Source organism: Chrysemys picta, chromosome 2 (genome assembly GCF_011386835.1).
Source record: "Chrysemys picta bellii isolate R12L10 chromosome 2, ASM1138683v2, whole genome shotgun sequence".
In the NCBI taxonomy this organism is placed as follows: domain Eukaryota; kingdom Metazoa; phylum Chordata; order Testudines; family Emydidae; genus Chrysemys; species Chrysemys picta.
The window spans coordinates 119018146-119045237 of NC_088792.1; the positions used below are offsets into that span (position 1 = coordinate 119018146).

At 49.5% G+C, this 27092-nt stretch overlaps 2 protein-coding genes across 8 annotated transcripts in view; both read left to right on the top strand.

Annotated features, from left to right (window-relative positions):
* STX17 (syntaxin 17) overlaps window positions 1-27092 on the top strand; it is a 101071-nt gene that overhangs the window by 42048 nt on the left and 31931 nt on the right. The gene's annotated exons all lie outside the window — the stretch shown is intronic.
* Window positions 20548-22836, top strand: LOC135981962 (serine/arginine repetitive matrix protein 1-like). Its single transcript, XM_065587219.1, has one exon. The coding sequence runs from the start codon at window positions 20689-20691 to the stop codon at window positions 22423-22425; it is 1737 nt and encodes a 578-aa protein (XP_065443291.1). The 5' UTR covers window positions 20548-20688; the 3' UTR covers window positions 22426-22836.

Sequence of the window (27092 nt, forward strand, 5' to 3'; positions counted from 1 at the left end):
ACCCCAAGCACTATCCCAGAGGAGGCTCTAGTAGCTTTCTTCCCCAATGTGATTTTTGCCCAGGCAGACTCTGTCTTATCCATTCCATCACTTCTTTACGCAATTAGGTACAGACATTCTACTGCCAGTATCACCTATTAGCCTGGTATCTACACTACCCTTCCTCCTTATGTCCATTCTCCTACCCACAGCTGTATCCTTTCTTACTTTGTTTTCTTCCCTCTCATTGTTAAAATCCGGCGTGGAGATTACCTGGACATCTCCCAACCATCTCCCCCAAATTCCTAGTTTAAAGCTCTCTCAATCAGTTGTGCCAGCCTCCATCCTAGAAGTCTATTTCCCTCCCTACTCAGGTGAAGTCCATCCCGCGAGAACAGTCCTCTGTCCATGAATGCCTCCCAGTGGCCATACATCCCAAAGCCCTCCGTATAGCACCATTGCCTGAGCCATCTGTTGATCATCATAATCTTGTCAGACCTTTGTTGCCTTTCTCTAGGAACAAGCAGAATCCCACTGAAGGTCACCTGAACCTCGATTTCCTTAAGCGTCTTCCCCAGCCTGGCATAGTCTCCCTTGATACGTTCCAGCGAGAATCTAGCTGTATCATTTGTTCCCACATGAAGGACAATCAGTGGATTCTTTCCTGCTCCCGTTAGGATCCTCTTCAGCCTCAGGTTCACATCCCGTATCTTAGCACCTGGCAGACAGCACACCCGTCTGTTCTCTGGACCAGCTCTGGTTACAGGCCTGTCTACCGGGTATCCTTCTCAGTAAGGAGTCTCCAGTCATGTAGACCTGCCTTTTCCTAGTGATGGTGCTATTCTCCGGTCTGTCCCCTGTTCCCTCTGGCTGCAAGTCCTCTCGATTCTTATTCTCCCTTGCAATCCTCTGCAACCCATCCCATATCCTCCTGGGGCTCATATTTGGTGGTGGTATCTCCATTGACTCTTCCCCTCTTTCTATAGGACTAGCTGCTCTTCTCTTCTTCCTTGCCTCTCACCTTCAGTGATCACCTGCTGTGCCCCTTCTTCATTTTCCAACTCCGCAAACCCGTTCCTGTGCTCTATTTCTCCTTCACTAACCAGTCTTTTCCTCTGCCTGTTTCTCTTAGTCACATGCTTCCATTGTCCACTTTCCTCACCCAGCAGTCTCCCCTCAGAGTTCTTTGGTCCTGCTTCCATCTGCAAGTCTGAACTTTTCCCTTCAGCCTCCTCATGTCTTTGCTCCATCATCTGCTCGAACCCCCTTCTAAACTCAACCAGAGTTTCCACCTGCATCTCCAATCCTTGGATCTTTTCTTCCATCAGCTCTATCAGGCAGCACTTCATGCGGATGAAACTTTTTTCAGGTACCCCCTCCAGGATCATATACATGCCGCAGCTTCCACATTCATTGTGTCTTCCACTGTTTGGGTCACTACCACTGCTGCCTCTGTTTCTGTCCTAGCCTTCCCACCTAAATCCTGTAAGTCCGGGAAACACAAATCAAACCAAACCAAAACACTACCACCCACAGCAAAACAAACCCCCAATGAGCACCAAAACACTGCCAGATCACCACACACTCCCTTCACTAGCCTGTCTGTTCCTCTGCCTGCCTCTCGTAGACTTCCCCCCCAAACTCCTCCAACAGCATTCCCACTCAAACTCCCCTGTTTACAGCTTTGTTTGCTGGCTCCTGTGCCGCTGCAGCTGTCTGAATGAGAGCTGCCCTGTTGCTGGAGAAGCGTGTGGTGATTGCACTGTGGAAGCTGGCTACTCCAGACTGCTACCGATCGGTCGCTAACCAGTTCGGAGTGGGAAAGTCGACTGTTGGAGTCGTGTTGATGGAAGTGTGCAGGGCCATTAATCGCATCCTGCTCCGAAATATCTGGGCAATGTGTGTGACATTGTGGATGGCTTTGGACAAATGGGCTTCCCTAACTGCAGAGGGGAGATAGATGCCACGCATATTCCAATTCTGGCACCAGACCACCTTGCCACTGAGTACATTAATCGCAAGGAGTATTTCTCAATGGTTTTCCAGGCACTTGTGGATCACAGTGGGCACAGACATTAACTCAGACTGGTGTGGAAAGGTGCATGATGCATGCATCTTTCGGAACACTAGCCTGTTCAGAAAGCTGCAAGCTGGGACTTTCTTTCCAGACCCGAAGGTCCCCATACGGGAAGTCAGAATGCCCATTGTGATCCTGGGAGACCCCACCTACCCCTTAATGCCGTGGCTTATGAAGCCATAGAATGGGCAACTTGACAGCAGCAAGGAGCAGTTCAACAGCAGGCTGAGCAAGTGTAGAATGACTGTTGAGTGTGCTTTTGGCCGTTTAAAAGCCCGCTGGCGATGCCTGTATGGGAAGCTGGACCTGGCTGATGACAATATTCTATGCTTATAGCCGCGGTCTATGCTCCATGATATTTGTGAAGGGAACTGTGAAAGCTTCACTCAGGGCTGGACCGCAGAGGCTCAGCCCTTGGAGGCTGAGTTTGAACAGCCAGAGACCAGGGCTATTAGAGGGGTACAGCATGTGGCCATAAGGATCAGGGATGCCTGGAGGCAGCAATTTGAAGCTGAAAGCCACTAATATTTGTTGCTATGCTCGGGATTGCAGTGCTTGTAATGCTAAGAGGTGATTGGTGCACATGATGTAATATGTGGGTTTAACATAATTGTATGTTGCTTTGCAGTGCTCTTTTTGCTTTCAATTAATAGAATAAAGATCGCTTTCAAACCAACACAATTCTTTTATTAAAAGACAACAGCCAGTGGAGAGAGTCAAATGAAAAAATACATCAGCAGGGAGGGGGATGGGTGATGGGAAGGATTGGGGGAATGGAAGTTCTCAAGAGGAGAAGGGGTCCCCTGATAGCTACAGATTTGTGTATGTCCAGGGATCATATCCAGCCTTCTCCTTTGGAGTACAATGCAGCGGGTGCTGTACTTCAGCAGGGCCAAACTGCAGAGGGATGGGTGTTGAATGCAGTGGGTAGTGGGAGTCCACAGTGCTGGACTGTGAGGAGGGAGGAGTGCAATGCTGCAGGTATAGGCTGGAGCCAGGAGGTTGATAAGAGTGTGCTGGCAGTGTCTGGGGGGCGCATGGGAAAGAGTTTTGCAATAGCGGCTGCAGGGGAGGGCAGGCAGGCGCGGAGCTGCTCAGTTTGCAGTACTAATATCTCCTGGAGCATGTCCACTTGGCGTTCGATAACATTTAAGAGCTGCTCCGTGGCTTCATTCTGGCATGCTGCGTTCTCCTTTCGGTCCCTCTTCTCACTGTTTCGCCACTCCTTCAATTCCTGTTTCTTGGTGGTGGAGTGTATCATAACTTCACGCAGAAACTCCTCCTTAATTCTTCTTGGCCGCTTTCTAATTCTGCGCAGCCGTTCAGCCGGCGATAACAAAGAGGGAGGCTGGGCTCCCAAGGTCATCTCTGTGAAGTTTAAACACAACATTTTACAGAAGCAGTATTGTTTGCAACACAGACAACACTGATTCAGTGATTTAAAACACAACCAGTACTCACACACCTGTCACTAACTGGCTGACCCCAGGCAAGCACATATGAGCCACAAGACCCCCAAAATGGTGAGTAGCCTCAGGGGCAGGGTAAATCACTCTTGCCTGACCCTGGTGTACACTGGGCACATGCTCTGGGGGAGCGTCAACACTGTGGGGGGCCTGATAATCATTCCTGTTCCCATACTTGCCACAGGATGGGATCATTATGGAAGGTATCTGAGGGAGATTCCCATGAAGTGAGGGAGTCAGTCAACAGCCTGTTCCGCCGCTCAGACTAGCCCTGCAGTGGGAGACAAGCCTGCTTTCTGCAACCCTCCTGTCCTCCTATGCCCAACAACTCACTTCAGCAATTCCCAAAATCAGATCCACTTACCAGGGGCCTCTCCTCTTTGCACTTCGCCAATATCCGACAGCTGTGACTGGCTAGCCTCCTCCGGGGTAGAAAAGCGCTCTTGGCTGCTTGCATCTCTGACTTCCGAGTCATCCTCTGCCTCTGTGTCCCCCTCCATTTCCTCCTCCTGACTTGGTCCACTCTCAACTGACATGCGCGCCAACGAAGTATCCACAAGGGCCTTCGCAGTGTAGGTGGGGTCGCCGCCGAGTATCGCGTCCAGCTCCAGATGAGTCTCAGCAGTGCCGTATATAATGGTACTCACACTTCCCCCATCTCTACTAGAAATACCTTACCTGATGCATCCTCGGGTTGCATTAGCCTTTTTCATGGCTGCATCATGGTCATCCTGCGATCAACCAGTACACCCGGTGTGTTTGATATTATATTTGAAGTTAAAGAATATAATAAACTGGAGAGAAGAGAAAAAAGGGAAGGGCTATGGGGAGGATCAGTGACAATTACAGGGGGCATAATGAGGCAGGGGGAAGTAGTTGATGGCATTAAGACTAGTGTAGACTATTGGCAGTAGAGTTGCTGGGTGCCCTGGGATATCTGGTGCTGTAGTGAAGGCTGTGATGCCAGACAAGCTAAGTATCCATAGGGTCTGACAGCAGTGGTGGTGCCTTATGTCTCTGGAGGCCTTTGAGGGAGCTTTGGAGCTCTACTTCTAGGATACCTGGAAGAAGCATTTGGTGCGGGCTTTGTGGAAGCCTACACTAGAACCTAATGCCTTTGAATTGATTCCCTTTATGTCCTTCCCTTTGAGCAGTCACTAATGAATAGCTTAGCACAGGAACTGTGGATGTGACATGTTGCCAGGATGAATCCAGGGCTGTTAGCATGTAAATGGTGTTGTGCAAAGTGATATTTATGTTTGTTAATATCACTTTTCACAGCCTCCCAGCTCTAAAGGCAGCGTTGCAGCCAGCAGCAGCGCAGAAGTAAGGGTGGCAATGGAGCACTAGTAAGTCTGTTGTGAAAAGTGATATAAACAAACATACAAATCTCGCACCTTCTTGTCAACTGTCTGAAATGGGCCATCTTGATTATCACTACACATTTTTTTTCTCCTGCTGATAATAGCTTATCTTAATTAATTAGCCTCTTAGAGTTGGTATGGCAACTTCCACCTTTTCATGTTCTCTGTATGTCTATATATCTTCTTACTGTATGTTCCATTCTGTGCATCTGATGAAGTGGGCTGTAGCCCACAAAAGCTTATGCTCGAATAAATTTGTTAGTCTGTAAGGTGCCATAAGTACTTCTGTTCTTTTTTTTTTTTTTAGAAGTACACCTCTACCCCGATATAACGCGACCCGATGTAATGCGGGTTCTCATACAAGGCAGTAAAGCTCTGACTCGCTGCTCTGAGCAGCATGTTAAGGGTGCCGAGTCAGGCCGTCGCCGAGGGGTTTGATAAGAGGCAGAGGGTCTCGGGGGTGGTCAGGGGCTTCCCCCCCAGGGTCTGGGGCCAGGAGCTGTGGGAAGGCACTTTTGGGGGCCCTGCAGTCCCAGAGTGGCCCGGGAGATTAGCGGGGGGCCGGGAGCAGCCCGCTCTGCTTCCCTCGCCCTGGCCCCAGCCGTGTCGCTCGGGGGAGGGGATTTGGGGGAGGGGATCCCCCCCCCTGCACTCACCAGCAGCGGCAGCGGAAGCGGAACTCCAGCCCGCTCCACTCCGCCAGCTCCCAGCCGCAGGTGAGTACAGGGGGCGTACTTTGCCCAACCTCCCCGCACTCACCTGCGGCGGGAAGCAGAGCACCATGGGTGGGAGGTGACAGAGTGGAGATGGCTGGGGCCGGGCTGCTCCGCTTCCCGCCGCTGCTGGTGAGTGCCTGTCAGGGGGCGGCGGGGGTGTGTGGGGTGGATAGGGGTCAGAGCAGTCAGGAGACGGGGGTTGGGTAGGGGGTGGGGTCCTGAGGGTGATTAGGGATGGGGGTCTCTGGAGGGGGCTATCAGGGAACAAGGAACGGGGGGGCCAAAGCAAGTTTGATATAACGTGGTCTCACCTATAACACGGTGAGATTTTTTGTCTCCCGAGGACCGCGTTATACTGGGGTAGAGGTGTATGTGGTAATGTGATATCATGCCTCCCTTACTTCTGTGTAACGTTTGACCTTAGTGCTGGGAAGGGGTGGCTATGGGGGGAGTGACTAAGGCAAATTTTGGGGTTGCTGTTGCCCCCACAGTCCTCCCCTAGCACTGCCTCTACCTGTCTGTCTGACTGTTAAATTATAAATTATTTTTTTTGCCAGTCTCAGTGCTCTGATTGGTCTGCCGTTTAATGGAGCTCTTCAACTGCTGAACAATCAAGCCCTCAAATGTTGTCTCAGTCCTACCTTTTTAGTCTCAAGACAACAAACCTGCATGCACGATACTACAGTCCACAGACTCCAATTTTCATGAAAGTGGCGATGATACAAATATATATTTTATTTAGGAATAATGATTGCTGCATTATACGTTTACAGTACTTTTTGAACTAAACATACTACATTGTGACAAATGTGTGTGTAATTTTCTAAAATGCTAGATTTAAATTATATATTTTATAGCAATTGCTCTGTTTCATGCATGTACTCGTGGCCCCCCCTTAGGGGTCGTGACCCCCCAGTTTGAGAATCCTTGTGCTAGACACCATAGGATGTGTACAAGAGAGAGCCCCCTCCTTAAACACATCTTCCCAGCTCTGCAGCTTCTAAGTATGTAAAAATGTAATATTTTTCAATATTTAACAATAGTTATCTCTCTCTGTCTTGTTCATGAAGGGTCATATCCTCTGCCCATTGTCTGCCCTGAGTAATGGGGTCAGCTGTTGGGCATGTGTGAGAAGCCATTCTGTGGAGACTACTTCAGTAGACCAAAGTAGCCAATGTTGGACCTTTTCTCCACCCCACCACATACAGCTGTCCCATGCCCCAGCCCCTCCTGCTTCTGTATGCTGCCACATATGATACTTCACCCTTACCCACTTTCTGCATCCTCCTGCAATGGAACTGCATCCGTTGTGTTGCAAAGAGTCTGTCTGTGATCAAGGAGAAGTGGATTTGCCTCAGCTGAACAGAGAAGCCAGTGCTGGCTTCATCATTAAAATTGGTGTCTATTCCAGTGTTTACATAATCTTTTATCAACTCTAACAAGGTTAGTTCATTGTTCTAAAACACTCAGGCAGGTCCTTTCCATTCATTAATAACACACAGGAGTTTAGTAAATATGAGCCTGGCACTAATTGCAACTTTTGGTAGCCTTAGCAGAGAAAACAAGAATCGAATGGTCCTGGAGGCTGAACTATATTTTTGGCCCAAGGGGAAAACTCTTTAGGCAGGAAGTATCTTTAGTTCTGAAATTGTACAGTACCAAGCAAATACTGTAGATAACTAGAGGACTCAGTAGTTAATTAAATCTGTCAATTCACAACACCTTTCACTAGCATTAAATACACTCATAGTTTTTTTCATATGCTATATATAAAACAACATTTTTAAATTTCTGGTCTGAAACCCATGACATCTTTTCCTTTTAGTACAAGATAGGGAATTATGAACAAAAGCAGGAAATTATTTTGTACTTTAAGTTTCATGATCAGCAACTTTCCTTTGCTCAGCTGGCAAGCTTTTGTGTGTGTTCCTCTTGATTTGAACACAGGAATTTTGATAGTTCACAGCTGACATGTATCATGTGATTCTCTAGGACTATACTTTTCCCATTCATTCTTTGTCACGCAAACCCCCAAAAGGGTATACCTCCTTGATAGTTGGCTGGTATCTCTCACATAATCCATTTAGATGGCTACTCCCTGTTCATCTGTGTCTTCTCTGATGACCTTCGCCCTCACCCCCCAACCAGAGTCTTTACACACATAAGAAAACATACATCACAGACAGTAAGGGCCACCTGTAAATAGTGTGAATAGAGTAAATAGTAAAGTGACAGGAAAGGTAATTCACACATAGACCAAACAAGAAAAATATAAAAAATTACCAAGAAAAAAAAGTTTAAAAATTGTGAATTTTAAAATTAAATGCATAAGAGCAAGAAACAAGGAAATCATATAATCAGTAATATCCATATAACAGTCTGTACCAAATATTTACTTGTATTCTTGCCCATAAGTGCTTTTCACAAAAACCCCCAAATCCCACCACATATTCTAGTATCTTAATTGTCCTGGATCATCTAAAGTTTTTCATTTTTGTTAGTATGTCATATCTAGGTTGCATTATGTTTCCCTACAATCCAAATAGGATGTAAATATTTCTGAATTGGCGTTTGCAGTCCTTAAAAGCCTCATGAAGGGACACTCCAGAAATAAATAGCACAGGGTATGTGTCTTTGAATGAGGAACCAGACCCCAATTGTATAAATTCTTATCTTTGTGAATAATCCCATTTCAGTCAGTGGAACCACTTGTGATTAAAATTATGCAGGTGACAAGGTGTTTGTAGGATAGGGTTGCCAGCTTTCTAATTTCATAAAATCAAACACCCTAGCCCTGCCCCTTCCCCGAGGCCCTGAGCTGCTCACCTCATTTCCCCTCCCTCAGATTGAGGCAGGAGGGTGGAGTGGGGTTGGAGATGAGGGGTACAGGAGGGGGCTCCAGGTTAAGGCAGGGGGTTGAGGTGTGGGAGAGAGTGAGGGCTCTAGGTTGGAGGTGCTGGTTCTGGGGTGGGGCTGGGGATGAGGGGTACAGGAGGTGGCTCCAGGCTGGGGATTGGGGCTGAGGGATTCGGAGTGCGGGAGGGGGCTGTGGGTTGAGGCAGGGAGTTGGGGTGCAGGAGGATGAGGGGTTTAGGGTGTGGGAGGGGGCTCTGGGCTGTGGCAGGGAACCTGGCCAATGGGAGTGCGGAGCCTGGCTCAGGGCAGGGGCAGCGCATTGTCCCGTGGTCCCCCAACCTAGGAGCTGGACCTGCTGGCCACTTCCGGGGTGCGGCGCCAGGACAGGTAGGGACAAGCCTGCCTTAGTCCTTCAGCACCGCTGACCAAACTTTTAATGGCCTGGTTGGCGGTGCTGACCGGAGCCGCCAAGGTCCCTTTTTGACTGGGTGTTCCGGTTGAAAATTGGACATCTGGTCACCCTATTGCAGGATTTGGGACATAATGAGTAAGGCTATGTTTTAGTCATGGGTATTTTTAGTAAAATTAATGGACAGGTCCCGGGCAGTAAACCAAAATTCACGGCCCGTGACCTGTCCATGACTTGTACTATATACCGCTGACTAAATCGGGAGCAGCGGGGGTGGCCTGGGGATGCCATGGGTGCCCAGGGGGTGGGGGGAGGGAGGCCTGGCACCAGTGGTGAGCTGGAGCCGGTTCACACCGGTTCGCAAGACCCGGTTGTTAAATTTAGAAGCTGGTGTAGAACCGGTTGTAAAGGGGCTGGGCGGGTGGGCAAACTCCGGTCCGCGGGCCACATCCGGCCCGCGGGACCGTCCAGTTTTTTTTTTTTTTTGCTTCGACAGTTCGGCTGGGAGCAGGGGGTGTGTGCTCAAAAAATTTTTACTGATGGGGTGCGCGATCAAAAAGGTTCGGAGACCACTGCAGTAGGGAACCAGTTATTAGGATTTTGGGAGCTCATCACTGCCTGGCACCTCCACTGGTGCTGGGGGAGGCGGGCAGTGGCACGTGGCCCGGGACCCCCACTTGTGTTGGGGAGGGGGTTGGCGGGGCAGGCAGGCTCCCTACCTGGCTCCTCGCGACTCCCTGGAAGTGGCAACATGTCCCTCTCTCGGCTCCTAGCTCCACACGCTGCCCCTGCCCATGCCCCAAGCGCCGGCTCCCCAGCTCCCATTGGCCAGGAACACGTTTCAAGAATGTTTCTACATTTTTCCTTTTACCTTGTCAGAATATTGTCAGTGTACGCCCTTTGCTATCAAAATAAAAGGAGGTTCCAACTCATATTGTAATAACATCTAGACTTGAGTATTGTAACTCCTTACTCACTGAATTCTTGCTAAATCAGCATGTGAATTAGTGTAATCATCAGGTTACATTTCCTTCTCATCAAGATCAGGACAGGTCAGTATATTAACCTATTTTACAGTTATTATATTGTCTCTGATACGTTTGGCTTTTGTGGAAAAGTCTAAATTTTATATTCTCAGCGTTTTTGCAGTTCAAGATAAAATTAATTATGCTAGCTCTAGGATGGCATCTGTTTCATTGAAAGTTGACAATTACTATCTCTTGGAGAATCCTGGATAGATTTTAAGATTTTTCTTACGATTTGTAAGATGTCCATGAGTCTTTTATGTATCTTAGCTTTGCTAAAACTATATTCTGTGTCATGCCCTTGATAACGATCAAATGGTTGCTTTTTGCATCATTTCAGTTGAAGACTTTTCGTTTTTGTGCATACTGTCTACCACTTGATAGAAATATTAGTTTTACAGTGTCTAAAAAAAACTAGAAGACTAAGGTTTTCTCTCTGCTCTTTGTTTATATGATTGTTTTCCTTTTAATAAGGTAATAGCAAATCATTGTGTTAAGATTTTTTTGTGAATAGTGTTATGCTTTAGAGTGGATTTAGCTGCAGGAACTTAAATGTTAAAAACTAATTCAAAAGATTCCAAGTTCTGATAGGGCATACTTTAAATAGTAGGTCCTGAAATTTAATTACTTTGTATAGATGTTTTCCCATTCCATTGTTGATGTTTTTAAGGATATTTTTAGAGGGGGGCAGGAGAAACAATGAAACTGACTATACACAAAGTACTGTCAAATGCATAACTGAAAAAAATAGAGCAATTTATATTCTGCAAATTTCTTTTAGTTTTAGTAATCTTAGATATTACTTGTCAGCACAACATTTTAAGAGAAAAATGTGGCATTTTTCCAAATGACATGTTAACCCAATTTAAAATGTTTGGTACTCTGTAAAACAACAGGGAAATTCACAGACAAAAACTTGGTTAAAAGAGAGTTTAGCTGAATTCCAATGAAAAACACTTTCATCCTTATGCCCCAAAACAGTATCACACTTTCTATACAAGAAACATACACCTGCAAACCACTCATTCACCCTAAATGTTAGAAGGTCTGGAAATGAACAGTGAAAGGATCCAGCCATTTCCTTTTTGACAAACAACCTCTCATCATTCACTATCATCACAGCCAGTTTATGCCCCTTACATAAGAACATAAGAAAGGCCGTACCGGGTCAGACCAAAGGTCCATTTAGCCCAGTATCCTGTCTACCGACAGTGGCCAATGCCAGGTGCCCCAGAGGGAGTGAACCTAACAGGCAATGATCAAGTGATCTCTCTCCTGCCATCCATCTCCACCCTCTGACAGACAGAGGCTAGGGACACCATTCCTTACTCATCCTGGCTAATAGCCATTAATGGACTTAACCACCATGAATTTATCCAGTTCTCTTTTAAACTCTGTTATAGTCCTAGCCTTCACAACCTCCTCAGGTAAGAAGTTCCACAAGTTGACTGTGCGCTGCGTGAAGAAGAACTTCCTTTTATTTGTTTTAAACCTGCTGCCTATTAATTTCATTTGATGACCCCTAGTTCTTGTATTATGGGAATAAGTAAATAACTTTTCCTTATCCACTTTCTCCACATCACTCATGATTTTATATACCTCTATCATATCCCCCCTTAGTCTCCTCTTTTCCTAGCTGAAGAGTCCTAGCCTCTTTAATCTCTCCTCATATGGGACCCGTTCCAAACCCCTAATCATTTTAGTTGCCCTTTTCTGAACCTTTTCTAGTGCCAGTATATCTTTTTTGAGATGAGGAGACCACATCTGTACGCAGTATTCGAGATGAGGGCGTACCATTGATTTATATAAGGGCAATAATATATTCTCAGTTTTATTCTCTATCCCCTTTTTAATGATTCCTAACATCCTATTTGCTTTTTTGACCGCCTCTGCACACTGCGTGGACGTTTTCAGAGAACTATCCACGATGACTCCAAGATCTTTTTCCTGACTTGTTGTAGCTAAATTAGCCCCCGTCATATTGTATGTATAGTTGGGGTTATTTTTTCCAATGTGCATTACTTTACATTTATCCACATTAAATTTCATTTGCCATTTTGTTGCCCAATCACTTAGTTTTGTGAGATCTTTTTGAAGTTCTTCACAGTCTGCTTTGGACTTAAGTATCTTTAGCAGTTTAGTATCATCTGCAAACTTTGCCACCTCACTGTTTACCCCTTTCTCCAGGTCATTTATGAATAAGTTGAATAGGATCGGTCCGAGGACTGACCCTTGGGGAACACCACTAGTTACCCCTCTCCATTCTGAAAATTTACCATTTATTCCTACCCTTTGTTCCCTGTCTTTTAACCAGTTCTCAATCCATGAAAGGACCTTCCCTTTTATCCCATGGCAGCTTAATTTACATAAGAGCCTTTGGTGAGGGACCTTGTCAAAGGCTTTCTGGAAATCTAAGTACACTATGTCCACTGGATCCCCCTTGTCCACATGTTTGTTGACCCCTTCAAAGAATTCTAATAGATTAGTAAGACACGATTTCCCTTTACAGAAACCATGTTTGACTATTGCTCAACAGTTTGTTTTTCTATGTGTCGGACAATTTTATTCTTAACTATTGTTTCGACTAATTTGCCCGGTACAGATGTTAGACTTACCGGTCTGTAATTGCCGGGATCACCTCTAGAGCCCTTTTTAAATATTGGCGTTACATTAGCTAACTTCCAGTCATTGGGTACAGAAGCCGATTTAAAGGACAGGTTACAAACCTTAGTTAACAGTTCCGCAACTTCACATTTGAGTTCTTTCAGAACTCTTGGGTGAATGCCATCTGGTCCCGGTGACTTGTTAATGTTAAGTTTATCAATTAATTCCAAAACCTCCTCTCGTGATACTTCAATCCGTGACAGTTTCTCAGATTTGTCACCTACAAAAGCCAGCTCAGGTTTGGGAATCTCCCTAACATCCTCAGCCGTGAAGACTGAAACAAAGAATCCATTTAGTTTCTCCGCAATGACTTTATCGTCTTTAAGCGCTCCTTTTGTATCTCGATCATCAAGGGGCCCCACTGGTTGTTTAGCAGGCTTCCTGCTTCTGATGTGCTTAAAAAACATTTTGTTATTACCTTTGGAGTTTTTGGCTAGCCGTTCTTCAAACTCCTCTTTAGCTTTTCTTAGTACATTCTTGCACTTAATTTGGCAGCGTTTATGCTCCTTTCTATTTGCCTCACTAGGATTTGACTTCCACTTTTTAAAGGAAGTCTTTTTATCTCTCACTGCTTCTTTTACATGGTTGCTAAGCCACGGTGGCTCTTTTTTAGTTCTTTTACTGTGTTTCTTAATTTGGGGTATACATTGAAGTTGGGCCTCTATTAGGGTGTCTTTAAAAAGCGCCCATGCAGCTTGCAGGGATTTCACTTTAGTCACTGTACCTTTTAACTTCTGTTTAACTAATCCCCTCATTTTTGCATAGTTCCCTCTTTTGAAATTAAATGCCACAGTGTTGGGCTGTTGAGATGTTCTTCCCACCACAGGGATGTTGAATACTATTGTATTATGGTCACTATTTCCTAGCGGTCCTGCTATAGTTACCTCTTGGACCAGCTCCTGCGCTCCACTCAGGACTAAATCTAGAGTTGCTTCTCCCCTTGTGGGTTCCTGTACCAGCTGCTCCATGAAGCAGTCATTTAAAGTATCGAGAAATTTTATCTCTGCATTTCGTCCTGAAGTGAAATGAATTTTAACTTTGCTCCCCCTTTTTTTGTTCTTTGATGGAAAAATATTGTTTATTAAATGTGTTGTAAAGATTTGGAAAGGGAGATAGTCTGTGTACATTGTTACATTTAGAGTTCTATACAATTTTCTTATTGTGATATGTTGGTGGAGTCAGTAGGAATTGCAGGTGGTCAGTACCTATGAAAATGAGGCCTTTGACATTTTAACTGTGGCACCCAAAATTTGTGGATAATTCGAGAATTTAGGCTCAAACTCTGTCTCTGTGCCTCAGTTTCTGTATCTTTACAATGGGAATAATGCGTGTTATTCACCCTGGTAAAGTACTTTGAGATCTAGGGATGGAAGCACTATATAAGAGCTAAGTAATATTGCTGTTTTATTATATAGTGAGAGATATAAGCACTTGAAACAAAGATTGCCTCTTACTCATTTCAGTAGTCAAATTCTTTGGGAAAATGGGCAGATCAAGATTCCAGATATTATAAAGAGACATTCCAGGTCTTACATACTAAAGCTTCAAACTTCAGAATACTTAAAGGAGCTTGGATTAAGGAGACCATGCTTCCACATCACTTGATATAGGTTGCTTAAAAAACAGAATCAAATTTGTGAGGGAAAGGGTAAAACAAAAAGGGTAAAAAGTACAGTTCCATTGTCCGCCCACAAACTAAGCTCCACTCATTTAACACCACCATAATGAGAAGCCATTTACAATAGATTTTGCAGATATTCAAAATATCTTGCATGTTGTGCTGCATTTTGGTGGGCTCTTCAGGCTTGGCTTCCTTCATTGAAGTTCAGATGCCTTGTCTTGGCAGCTTGGGTTTGGCTTCTTGATTGGAGGGGGAGAAATCATGGCACTAGGATGAAATATCATTGATGGTAGATTGTGCAGATCTTCATGTGATCGTCCATCTCCTTGTTTACAAGTTTAGATCAACAATAAAATAGTGACATTTTGAATTTATCTGTTTGAAACAGGGTGATTTGTATCTTTTGGAGCTGTTGTTTTAGCCTCTCTGCAAACTCAGGCAGATGTAATTCTATTGCTTATATTCAAGCCTTATCTGCACTGGGAATTTTCTCCAGTTACAGCTATCGGTGACTAGCCATCAATGTAGTTGTAATGCTGCAGACTCCTAGCATAGTGGTACATTTTACTCCTGTTTCAAGCGGGGTAAGATGCACCAGTTCAAATTAGGGCTTATGGTAGCTTTGTCCAACTGCACTGCTGCGGCTACACTGGTGGCTGCCAATGGCTAAAATCCCTCAGGGTAGACAAGGCCTTGGTTCTTGTTTTGAATGTTTTTTTCATAGCAGTGAGAGCTGAAGACTTTTTTACAATGAGAGTTTAGATCAGTGGCTCTCAACTGATTTACCATTGTGGGCCTCATATGCAGCTCTCTATATGTTATGTGGCTGGCATCCACACAATATATATACTACCTGTATGGCTCTGAGAATGTCAAATGGGCCACAATTGTGTGCTGATTGGGCCATGGGTTGAGAACCACTGATTTAGATTTTGGAAGGTAAGTTTCGGGGAGGTAGATGTATGCTGTGTACATGTATACTACTCCAATACAAGCCCTGAGCAAAAGTTACCTAATTTGTCAAGGATCCAAGGAGACTTCCTATTCAGGAGGTTTACTAGCAGGTCAGAAATTTTTTTGGAAAAAATATTAGCCACTCCCAACATCATTTATACATATACATATATGTTCCTTCTAGGCTACTACAAAGGAGGTTTCTGTCTGGATTATGGTTTTCTGTCTCATTTGAGAATAAAGACAGGATAACGGTCTTTGTTCTGGAAACAAAGCAGTGTGATATAATTTATCCATGTAAATTTCACGCTCATTTCTGTTTATACTGTTCTTTAGATAGACTGATGTATGCTCAGAAGAAGTAATTACAGATCTGTGCCTAGATATTTCCATTTTGTTTCTTGCCAAATTCCAAAGATCTCCTAAAAAGGAGAAGTTTGTTTTCTGGATTGTGATTATGATGATCACTTTTTGGCTGCTTAAAAACAAGAATTAAGGTGAAATGCTAGGAAGCACTGTCTAACTTGTTTGATTTAAATGAAGAATTTATGGGGAATATTATTATATCAGACTTCTATTTCAACTCAGTATCTTATAACACCATACTTTGTGTCTTCCATATTTCCTTTATTGGTGATCAATGTTTATATGTGGGATTAATTTTAAATATTGCAGCCTAAGATTGGCTAGTAATACTATTAATTTAAACATACAGTATAGTATAGTCTTGATTAATTTGACAATTGATTTTTCTGAATCAATAGTTCTCCGCTCTCTTTGGTTGTTTAATACATCTTTTACTGTGACCTTCCCCTCAAAGTGTAGAATGTTTATGGAGGTTGGATTCATTTCCTTTGTATGTAGTTATATTTCTAGCGTGGGGCGTGGGAGGGAGAGGTTTCTTCACTTATTTAAAAAAAACACATTTAATTGTATCCAGGATGTGTAATTAAAACAAACAACCTCTACACCCTACTTTTTCCAAGCAAGTAATGTTGCCTCTTCTAACTCCCTTGCATTAATGAAGAAAACTCTCACCTTAAAAACACCCCTCCCAAACTATTTGTTCCCTCATTCCACTCTAAGAATAATGTTCAAACAAATGGTAAACAGTTCAGTGAAGAATGATTTATTATACATGCTTAAAATGTCATACAATGATTATTTTTATATTGCAACATTAATTTTTTATGCTTGCATGAAAAGTCTATCCCAAATCAACAAGTAATATAATTTGTACTGTACATTTCTTATGTTAGTTTTTAGTAAAAAGCAGTCATGCATTCTTAGTTTTTAAAAGTCTAGGCGATGTTTTGTGCTAAAACCCCCAAACCAAAATGTTTGAAGCTGTTCCATTGTACATAGATAGTGAAAGAGTGTTTGGAGTAGGGGGCTGGACCCAGGGTCTCCCACCTCTCAGAGAGGTGCCCTAAACACTAGACTACACAGTCATTCCTCTTCAAGTGATTGCTCATGTGTATTCTGCAATAGGTGTGCATGCTTGCCACGTGCACCGGTGCCGGATGTTTTTCCCCTAGCAGTACCCATAGGGGAACGCCCAAGCGACCCCTGGGAGTGGTGCCTCCATGGCACGGCCTCCATGCGTGCTCCCCCACCCCCAGTTCCTTCTTGCCGCCATTGAAAATAAAGATTCGCAGAGGCTGGTGACTCTCCAGACTCTGGGTCTCTATGTTCCGGCTCCGGCTAAACCTAAGTTAAAGCTGCAGCAGACTCCGGCTCAGGCCACCCACCCAAAATATGAGACCGCTTATAAGAAGTCGCGGGACTGTAGGAGGCACCCGCAGAGGCAGTCTCGCCCTGCCCCCAAGCCTGGATCCTCCAAGGGCAAGAAGGTGGGGAAAAGGTGGTTTTGATGGGACGCCCAGGGGCGCCCTGCCAGTTCTCATCAGGGATCCACCTTCAATAAAGCTTCCCTTCCCGGAGTGGTTGCGGCTGACCTTGGACCGATGGGTCCTCAACACCATCTCCCGGTGCTACACCTTCCAATTTACTTCCTCCCCCCCCCAACCACCTCCCACCCCCGTCCCTCCTGGGGGACCCCTTGCTCGAGCAGGAGGTGGGGCGGCTCCTGGGCCTAGGAGTAGCGGAAGCGGTACCCGGGGAGTTCAAAGGCAAGGGGTACTACTCCCGCTATTTCCTTATCCTGAAGGCCAAAGCGAGGCTCAGGCCCATCTCGGACCTGCGAGGCCTGAACCAGTAGGTGGTGAAGCTCAAGTTCCGCGTGGTTTCCCTGGCCTCCATCATCCCCTCCTTGGATCCTGGGGACTGGTACGCTGCCCTCAATCTGCAGAACGTGTATTTCCACAGTCATATATTCAAGGGGCACAGACGCTTCCTCTGTTTCACGGTGGGGCAGGAACACTACCAATTTACAGTCCTCCCATTTGGCCTGTCCACTGCCCCCAGGGTATTCACAAAATGGATGTTGGTGGTGGCCGCCCACCTCAGGCGCCGGGGGGTCCAGATCTTCCCCTATCTGGAAGACTAGTTGGTCAAGGCAGCTCCTGGTCGAAGGAGCGGGATCACGTGGCGCTCCTTCTGTCCACGTGCACCACTTTGGGCCTGTTGGTAAACAACACCAAGTCCATGTTAGTCCTAGTTCAACGCATAGAGTTTATTGAGGCGGTCCTGGATGCCTCATCGGCCAGATCCTCCCTCCCACCGGATAGATTCGAGACCCTGAAGGGGCTCATTGACACGGTCACAAGGTTTCCGGTGACAACAGCCAGAGCGTGCCTCCAGCTCTTGGGTCATATGTCGGTGTGCACGTATGTGGTCCGTCACGCCAGACTCAGGATGAGGCCCCTCCAGCTCTGGTTGGCCTCAAAATTCTCCCAGGCAAGGGACAGGATGGACAAAGTCCTCACGGTACCCAAACCAGTGATCACCTCCCTACGGTGGTGGTCCTCCCCGAGAAACATGCTCCAAGGGGTCCGGTTCAGGGGCAGGGCCCCGTCGCTGGAGCTGGGTCCGACGCGTTGGACCTGGGATGGGGGACCCATGTGGGGAAAGTTCAGACCCAAGGTCTGTGGTCGGCTCGGGATCTGACCCGCCACATAAACGTCAAGGAGCTCAGGGCAGTATGGCTGGCGTGCATGGCCTTCTGCTCGCACCTGGAGGGCCAGGAGGTCAGGGTCCTCACGGACAACACGGCCTTGATGTTCTATATCAACAGGCAAGGTGGGGCCTGATCCTGTTCCCTCTGCCGCGAAGCCCTCAGGCTGTGGAACTTTTGTATAGCCCATGACATCTGCCTACAGGCTTTCCATCTGCCGGGAGCCTGGAACGCGTGGGCAGATTGCTTGAGCAGGGACTTCTCCTCTCAGCACGAGTGGTCTTTCCACCCAGAGGTGGTGCACAGACTTTTCCAAGTGTGGAGAACTTCCCAGCTGGACCTGTTTGCGACTTGGCAGAACCGTAGCTGTCCCTGGTTCTGCTCCGGGGAAGGGGCGGGAGGGGCTGGGACAGGGCGCTATCTCCGATGCCTTCCTCCTGTCCTGGTCAGGCCAGTTTCTCTATGCCTTTCCCCCGTTCCTGCTGATCAGCAAGGTCCTGGAAAAGATAAAGACGGACAAGGCCCGGGTTTTTTTGATTGCCCTGGCATGGTCCAGACAGCATTGGTACGGGACCCTCATGGGCCTGACGGTCGCCCCACCGTGGCCATTGTTGTCCCACCTGGACCTGCTCTCCCAGGTCCAGGGCCGCCTCCTCCACCCCAACCTAGTGGCACTCCACTTCATGGTGTGGCTGCTCAATGGTTAGGTAGGGAGGAAAGGACGTGCTCGGAAGGGGTTCAGTGCGTCCTCCTAGAAAGCAGGCAGCCCTCCACATGCTGAACCTACTTGGCAAAGTGGTCTCAGTTTTCCAGATGGGCGGACGAGCGGGGCATTTCCCTGGTCGCCACCCTGATCCAGATTATCCTGGACTACCTCCTTCACCTTAGAGCCCAGGGCCTGACACCCTCATCAGTCAAGATGCACCTGGTGGCCATATCGGCCTTCCATCTGCTGGTGCAGGGCCACACAGTATTCTCCTATGCTATCAGTGGCCGATTCCTTAAGGGTTTGGATTGTCTCTTCCCGTATGTTAGGCCCCCAGTCCTGCAGTGAGACCTAAACATCGTGTTGGCCCGACTCACGGGGCCCCCGTTTGAGCCGCTAGCCACCTGCTCCTGGTCACACGTCTCGTGGAAGGTGGCCTTCGTGGTTGCGATCACATCGGCTAGGGGGGTCTTGGAGCTCAGGGCCCTGACCTCCGAGCCCCCGTATATGGTATTTCATAAGGATAAGGTCCAGCTCCACCCAAACCCCTCATTCCTCCCGAAGGTCTCCGCCTACCGTATGGGTCAGGACATTTTTCTGCCGGTCCTCTGCCCCAAGCGTCCAGTGAGGAGCACTGCCCTCCCCCCCCCCCCCCCCCACGCTGGATGTGAGATGGGCTCTGGCTTTCTACCTGGCGCGGACCAAGCCATTCAGAAAGTCCTCGCAACTGTTCGTTGCCTCGGCTGAGCACATGAAAGGTCGGCTGATCTCCACTCAGCGGCTCTCCAACTGGATCGCCTTGTGCATCTGTACCTGTTATGACCTGGTGGGAATCCCTCCACCACAAATTGTGAAGGTGCACTCGACTTGGGCACAGGCCTCGTTGGCTGCCTTTTTGGCCCACGACCCCATTCAGGACATTTGTAGGGCTGCCACCTGGTCTTCGGGTCACACATTCACTTCGCACTATGCGATCATCTCCCTGACCAGGGATGACACCGGGTTCGGCAGGTCTGTGCTCCGTCCTGAGCATTTGTGAACTCCTACCCACCTCCAACAGATATAGCTTGGAATTATCTATTGTGGAATACACATGAGCAATCACTTGAAGAAGAAAAGACAGTTACCTTTTCCGTAACTGGTGTTCTTCGAGATGTGTTGCTCATGTCTATTCCACATCCTGACCTCCTTCCCCTCTGTCAGAGTTGTCTGGCAAGAAGGAACTGTGGGTGAGGGGGAGCGCGCAGCACGCCTTATACCGTACTATGGAGGTGCCACTCCAGGGGTCACTGGGGTGCTCCCCTACGGGTACTGCTAGGTGAAAAACTTCCGGCACTGGTGCATGTGGCGAGCACACACACCTATTGTGGAATAGACATGAGCAACACATCTCGAAGAACACCAGTTCTTCTTCGAGTGATTGTTCACGTCCATTACACATTAGGTGTACGCGCGCCGCGTGCACGGACGTCGGAAACTTTTTCCCTTAGCGGCTCCCGGCGGGCCCCCCCCTTCCCGCCAGAGCGGCGCCCCGCTCCAGGGTATATATATCCCTGCCGACCCGACCACTCCAGTTCCTTCTTACCGTCCGTGGCGGCGTTGGAACAACTCTGTCTCTCGTCTGAGAGTGTCCCTTAGCAATAGTCAATTAGAGTTCTAACAGTTATCAGTTAGTTGTTGTAGTGTTTAGTCAGTAGTTAACAGCTCATTAGAGTACTTAAAGTTCCTGCCGGGGTTGTTTGTTCAGCCCCGGCACCGGCCCCGGGCGGTGGGGTATGCCACACGCCCAAGGCTTCAAGGCTTGTGCCACGTGCCGTAGGCCCATGCCATTGAGCGACCCCCACGCTTCGTGTCTTCGTTGCCTGGGGGAGGCTCACCTGAAAGAGCGCTGCAAGATCTGTAAGGCTTTTAAGCCCAGAACTAAAAAAGAGAGGGACTTCCGCCTTAAGCAGCTGCTCATGGAGACGGCGTTACAGCCCTCCATTTCGACGGCACCGTCTGCCTCCGTGCGGAGTGCCCCTGCCTCGGTGCGGGACCCGGCGCCGGTGGGTCATCCGAAGACCGCGGCACCGACACAGCGGGGAAATACACGACGCCGGTCGTCTTCGCCGGCGAAAGTGAAGGGCCAACCTAAGGCCCGAGGTCGCTCCCCGCACAAGAGGGCGGCACCGGTAAAGACCTCGAGTGCCCCTAAGGCCGATACGGCCCCAACACGGACCCCGGTAGTGGCTCCGGCGCCGAAGGGCCCGTCGAGCCCCGGGATGGGCGCGTCGAGCGAGGAGGAAGGGCTGGAGGAACTCGTGGAACAGCCCTCCACTCCGGACACGTTTGAGGCAGCTAAGGACCTCATTGCCTTGTCCGTCGAGGCCCCGGCACGCGCTGAAGGTGCCCCGCCTATGCTGCCGCGCAGAGGCAAGCCGGCGATGGTGCGCCCATCACGGTCGCCGTCCCGGCACCGTTCCAGGGACCGGTCCCGGTCGAGCTCCGCCTCGGTGGACTCCCGGTTGCCCTCGGTGCAGGAAGCACCGCAGCAGTCGGGCTTCAGCAAGCGGTCGGCACCGACTCAGCAACCAAGCACGAGTCGGCACCGCGAAGCATCAGCGGTTCGTTACCCGAGGCCGACCAGCCGTGGCCGTTCCCGGTCCCGAGATCACCGGTACCGTTCCCGGTCCAGGTCGGCAAGGCACCGTTCCAGATCCTGGTCGCGGAGGCGCTACTCCCCAAGACCAGACCGGCACCATCCGACGGCGCCACCGTGGCCTTCCAGATCACCGTCAGTGGTCTCGGGGACTGACTCAGACCGATACGGCGGGTATGCCCATAGGTCACAGGGCAGCAGGGACTACAGTCAGTCCCAATGGGGCCAGTCCAGCCAATGGCCATTCTGGACACCCTGGGCCTACCACCAACAAGGGCCCCCATCGAGAGCCTCGAGATCCGGGCCATCCCGGTACCGATCCCGCTCCCCGCGGCACCGCCCGCAATCGTATAGGGAGGCAACGGTCTCTAGACCACCGGAGCGGGAAGGAGTGGACTCGGCACTGAGTACGGTACCGTCCCAATCACACGCTGCGGGTCAGGCCGCAGAGGAACAATTGGCTGACGCAGGTCTACAGGACAATGAGGATGGGCAGAGGGCCCCGACCTCTTCCTCCTCGCCAGATGAGGCGGTAGCGGGCACACTGGTGTCCGGCCCTCCCCCGATTGACCACCGGGCACACCAAGACCTGCTTCGCCGGGTAGCCCTCAATCTGGGCTTGCAAGCGGAGGAGACTGTAGAGCAGGATGACCCCATGGTCGATATCCTGAGCCCAGAGGGCCCCTCCAGAGTCGCACTCCCCATTATACGGACAGTACAGTCCAACTATAAGACGGTGTGGCAAACACCGGCCTCCAGTGCTCCAACTGCAAAGGGAGTGGAGAGGAAATACTTCGCCCCATCTAGAGGGTTTGACTTCCTCTTCCTGCATCCATCCCCCTGTTCGTTGGTGGTCTCGGCGGTCAATGAATAGGAGCGGCATGGCCAGCAAGCTCCTACTCCCAAGGGCAAGGAAGCCAAGAGATTGGACTTGTTCGGGAGAAAAGTCTATTCTTCGGGGGGCCTTCAACTGAGGATCGCCAATCAGCAGGCGATTCTAAACAGACACAATTTTAACTCTTGGGCATCAGTCGCCAAGTTTAAGGACTCCCTCCCATCTGACGCGCATCAGGAGTTCAAGGCCCTGGTGGATGAGGGAATGGCAGTGGCCAAGACCTCCTTACAGGCCGCGCTAGACTCAGCAGACGCTGCGGCTAGAACAATTGCGTCGGGAGTCGTGATGAGGCGTTCGGCGTGGTTGCAGGCTTCAGGTCTCCCGCCAGAGGTGCAAACCACACTGCAGGACCTCCCGTTTGAAGGTTCGGGCTTGTTCTCCGACCAAATGGATGCCAGGCTGCATAGCCTTAAGGACTCGCATGCGACCCTTAAGTCGTTGGGTATGCACACCCCGGTAACGCAGCGTAAACCCTTTAAGCCACAGCCTCCACAGAGGCAATATCACCCTCGCCCCCGGCATGAGCCTTACCGCCGTCGAGGCAGGGATAACAGGCGGAGACGTAACAATACGCCTAACCAAGGCCAGAGTCACGGCCAGGGCAAGCCGCAGCCGGGAAATAAACCAGGCTTTTGAAGCTACGCCCGAGGACAGCGTGCCACTTCATATACCGGATCCTCCTCTGGGTTTCAAGGACCGTCTGGCCCATTTCTACCGGGCCTGGTTGCGCATAACATCGGACCGCTGGGTCCTGCGCACAGTGAAGGCGGGCTATACCCTCCAGTTTTCCTCGCCCCCTCCCTGCCATCCCCCTTCCCCGTCCCTCTTCAGGGACCCTTCTCACGAGCAACTCCTCATACAGGAGGTACAGACCCTTCTCGCTGCAGGAGCAGTAGAAGAGGTCCCTCTAGACCTAAGGGGAAAAGGATTCTATTCCAGATACTTCCTGATTCCCCAAGGCGAAAGGGGGCCTCCGTCCTATTTTGGACCTGCGCGATCTAAACAAGTTTCTGATCAAAGCGCGCTTCCGTATGGTCTCCCTTGGAACTATTATCCCATCCCTGGATCCGGGGGATTGGTATGCTGCCCTCGATATGAAAGATGCCTATTTTCACATCGTGATCAATCCGGCCCACAGACGTTTTCTGCGCTTCGTTGTCGACCAGCGCCATTTCCAATTTACGGTCCTGCCCTTCGGCCTGGCGTCAGCACCACGGGTGTTTACGAAGTGCATGTCTGTGGTAGCAGCCTTCCTTCGAAAAAGAAGGATGCGGGTGTTCCCGTACCTGGACGATTGGCTACTCGCGGGCAGGTCGGAGGCCGAGGTCCGATCTCACGTGACGCTGGCCTTGCAGACGTTCGACAAGCTCGGCCTCCGGGTCAATGTGCCAAAATCCACGTTAGTCCCCACACAGAGGCTGGACTTCATAGGTGCTACCCTGGACTCGGTAACCGCGCAAGCGAGCCTACCGGAGGCACGGTTCATGTCAATTCACAGAGCCGTAAGCTCGGTCCAAAAATTCCCTACGACAACGGCAAGGTGTTGCATGCAGCTTCTGGGGCATATGGCAGCCTGCACACATGTGGTCAGACATGCCCGCCTGAGGCTCCGGCCTTTACAATTGTGGTTCGCCCACACGCATCGCCCCAACAGAGACCCATTGGATCAAGTAGTCACGATCCCGAACCAGGTGCTCAGCTCGCTACGCTGGTGGCTCGATCGCCAACAGGTATGCGAAGGGATCCCCTTCGCCGCCCCACAGCCCACTCTGACGTTGGTAACAGATGCATCGGACCTGGGTTGGGGGGCGCACCTGGGGGAACTGCGGACCCAAGGGCTGTGGTCCAGAGAAGACAAGCTGCTTCACATCAACCTGAAGGAGCTAAGAGCGGTTCGCCTCGCCTGTCAGACCTTCCGCGCCACCATAAAAGGTCACAGCGTGGCAGTCCTGACGGACAACACTACCGCCATGTTCTATATAAACAAGCAGGGCGGGTCCCGGTCTTCTCCCCTCTGTCACGAGGCACTCCAATTATGGAACTTCTGTATAGCCCATGCGATACACCTCATCGCGACGTATCTTCCGGGGATTCAAAACGGCTTAGCAGACCGCCTCAGCCGATCCTACCGAATGCACGAATGGACGTTGAGACGAGACGTCCTGCATTCGATCTTCCGAAGGTGGGGCTTTCCCCGGGTGGACCTGTTCGCCACCAGGGACAACAGCCAATGCCCTCAGTTCTGCTCGTTCCAGAACCTCAGCCGGGGATCATTAGCAGATGCTTTCATGATCCCATGGGGCGGGAGCCTAAGATATGCCTTCCCTCCGTTCCCACTCATACACAAGGTTCTCCTCAAGACCCGCAGGGACAGGGCGACGATCATACTTATTGCTCCGGCCTGGCCACGCCAGCATTGGTTCACGTCCCTGCTGGAACTGTCCATAGCCGATCCAATCACCCTTCCCCTCCATCGTGACCTGGTCACGCAAGACAAAGGCCGCCTACTCCACCCGAACCTGTCTTCGCTACATCTCACGGCATGGTATCTCTCTGGCTGAATGATGCAGAACACAGGTGCTCTCACCAAGTTCAGCAAATCCTCCTTAATAGTAGGAAGCCCTCTACAAGAGCGACCTACCTAGCAAAATGGAAAAGGTTCTCCCACTGGTGTGAGCCTCAAAGCATACAGCCTTTACAAGCCTCAATTCCGTCGATCTTGGACTACCTACTGCACCTCAAGACTCAAGGGCTTGCGCCCGCCTCAATTAGAGTTCACTTAGCCGCTATTTCGGCTTTCCATCCGGGAGAGTTGGGAATGTCAGTGTTCTCCAACCCCACAGTGGCCCGATTCCTCAAGGGGCTGGAAAGGGTGTTTCCCTACTCACGCCCGCCTGTTCCGGCGTGGAGCCTGAACCTAGTCCTAACAAGGCTCATGAGTCCTCCCTTTGAGCCCCTAGCCACTTGCTCCCTCACGCACCTCTCGTGGAAGGTGGCGTTTCTCGTGGCCATCACGTTGGCCAGGAGGGTATCGGAATTGAGGGCCCTCTCTTCGGAACCTCCCTATACAGTGTTCCATAAAGATAAGGTGCAACTAAGACCGCACCCCAAATTCCTCCCAAAGGTGGTATCACAGTTTCACATGGGGCAAGACATTTGCCTACCGGTGTTTTTTCCTAAACCCCATACGGCCCCTCACCACCGCAGCCTACATACCCTGGATGTCCGAAGGGCGTTGGCATTTTACCTGGAACGGACCAGGTCGTTCCGCAGAACACCCCAGCTGTTCATTGCTATTGCGGAACGTATGAAAGGCTTGCCTATCTCGACACAGCGCTTGTCGGCATGGATTGTGCATTGTATACGCACTTGTTATGAGCTCGCCAATGTTCCAACCCCGGAGATCCGGGCCCATTCGACTAGAGCCCAAGCGTCCTCAACGGCCTACTTGGCTCAGGTCCCTATCCAGGAGATCTGTAAGGCAGCCACCTGGTCGTCCGTACACACGTTCACAGCCCACTACGCGATCCATCATCAGACCAGAGAGGACGCGATGGTCGGGCGGGCCGTGCTACAGTCAGTTGTATCTTGACTCCTACCCACCTCCAATGGTAAGCTTGGGAATCACCTAATGTGTAATGGACGTGAACAATCACTCGAAGAAGAAAGAACGGTTACTTACCTTCTGTAACTGTTGTTCTTCGAGATGTGTTGTTCACGTCCATTACACTTCCCACCCTCCTTCCCCTCTGTCGGAGTCTCCGGCAAGAAGGAACCGGAGTGGTCGGGTCGGCAGGGATATATATACCCTGGAGCGGGGCGCTGCTCTGGCGGGAAGGGGGGGGCCCCGCCGGCCCGACGGGAGCCGCTAAGGGAAAAGTTTCCGATGTCCGTGCACGCGGCGCGCGTACACCTAATGTGTAATGGACGTGAACAACACATCTCGAAGAACAACAGTTACAGAAGGTAAGTAACCGTTCTTTATGGAAAAGGGAACTGTCTTTTCTGTCTTATGCATCCAATGACTATTTAAGTATTTATCCACAGTGGAACAATCATTTGGGGGTGGAGGGTGGGGAGAGAGAGAGAGAGAGAGAGAGAGAAAATGAGAATGAATGAATATGAACAACTCACTCTGTAGATCAGTGGTTAAGAAGAAACTGCTAGAATCAATTAAGGCAGGCTAATCAGGGCACCTGGGTTTTAAAAGGAGCTCACTTCAGTTTGTGGTGCGAGTGTGAGGAGCTGGGAGCAAGAGGCGCAAGGAGCTGAGAGTGAGAGGGTGTGCTGCTGGAGGACTGAGGAGTACAAGCGTTATCAGACACCAGGAGGAAGGTCCTGTGGTGAGAATAAGGAAGGTGTTTGGAGAAGGCCATGGGGAAGTAGCCCAGGGAGTGGTAGCTTTCATGCAGCTGTTACAGGAGGCACTATAGACAGCTGCAGTCAACAGGGCCCTGGGCTGGAACCCAGAGTAGAGGGTGGGCCTGGGTTCCCCCCAAATCTCCCAATTGACCTGGACTGTGGGTTCTCCCTGAGGGGAAGGTCTCTGGGCTGTTCCCCAACCCACATGGTGAATCTCTGAGGCAAGAAAATCCGCCAATAAGCGCAGGACCCACCAAGATAGAGGAGGAACTTTGTCACAGTGG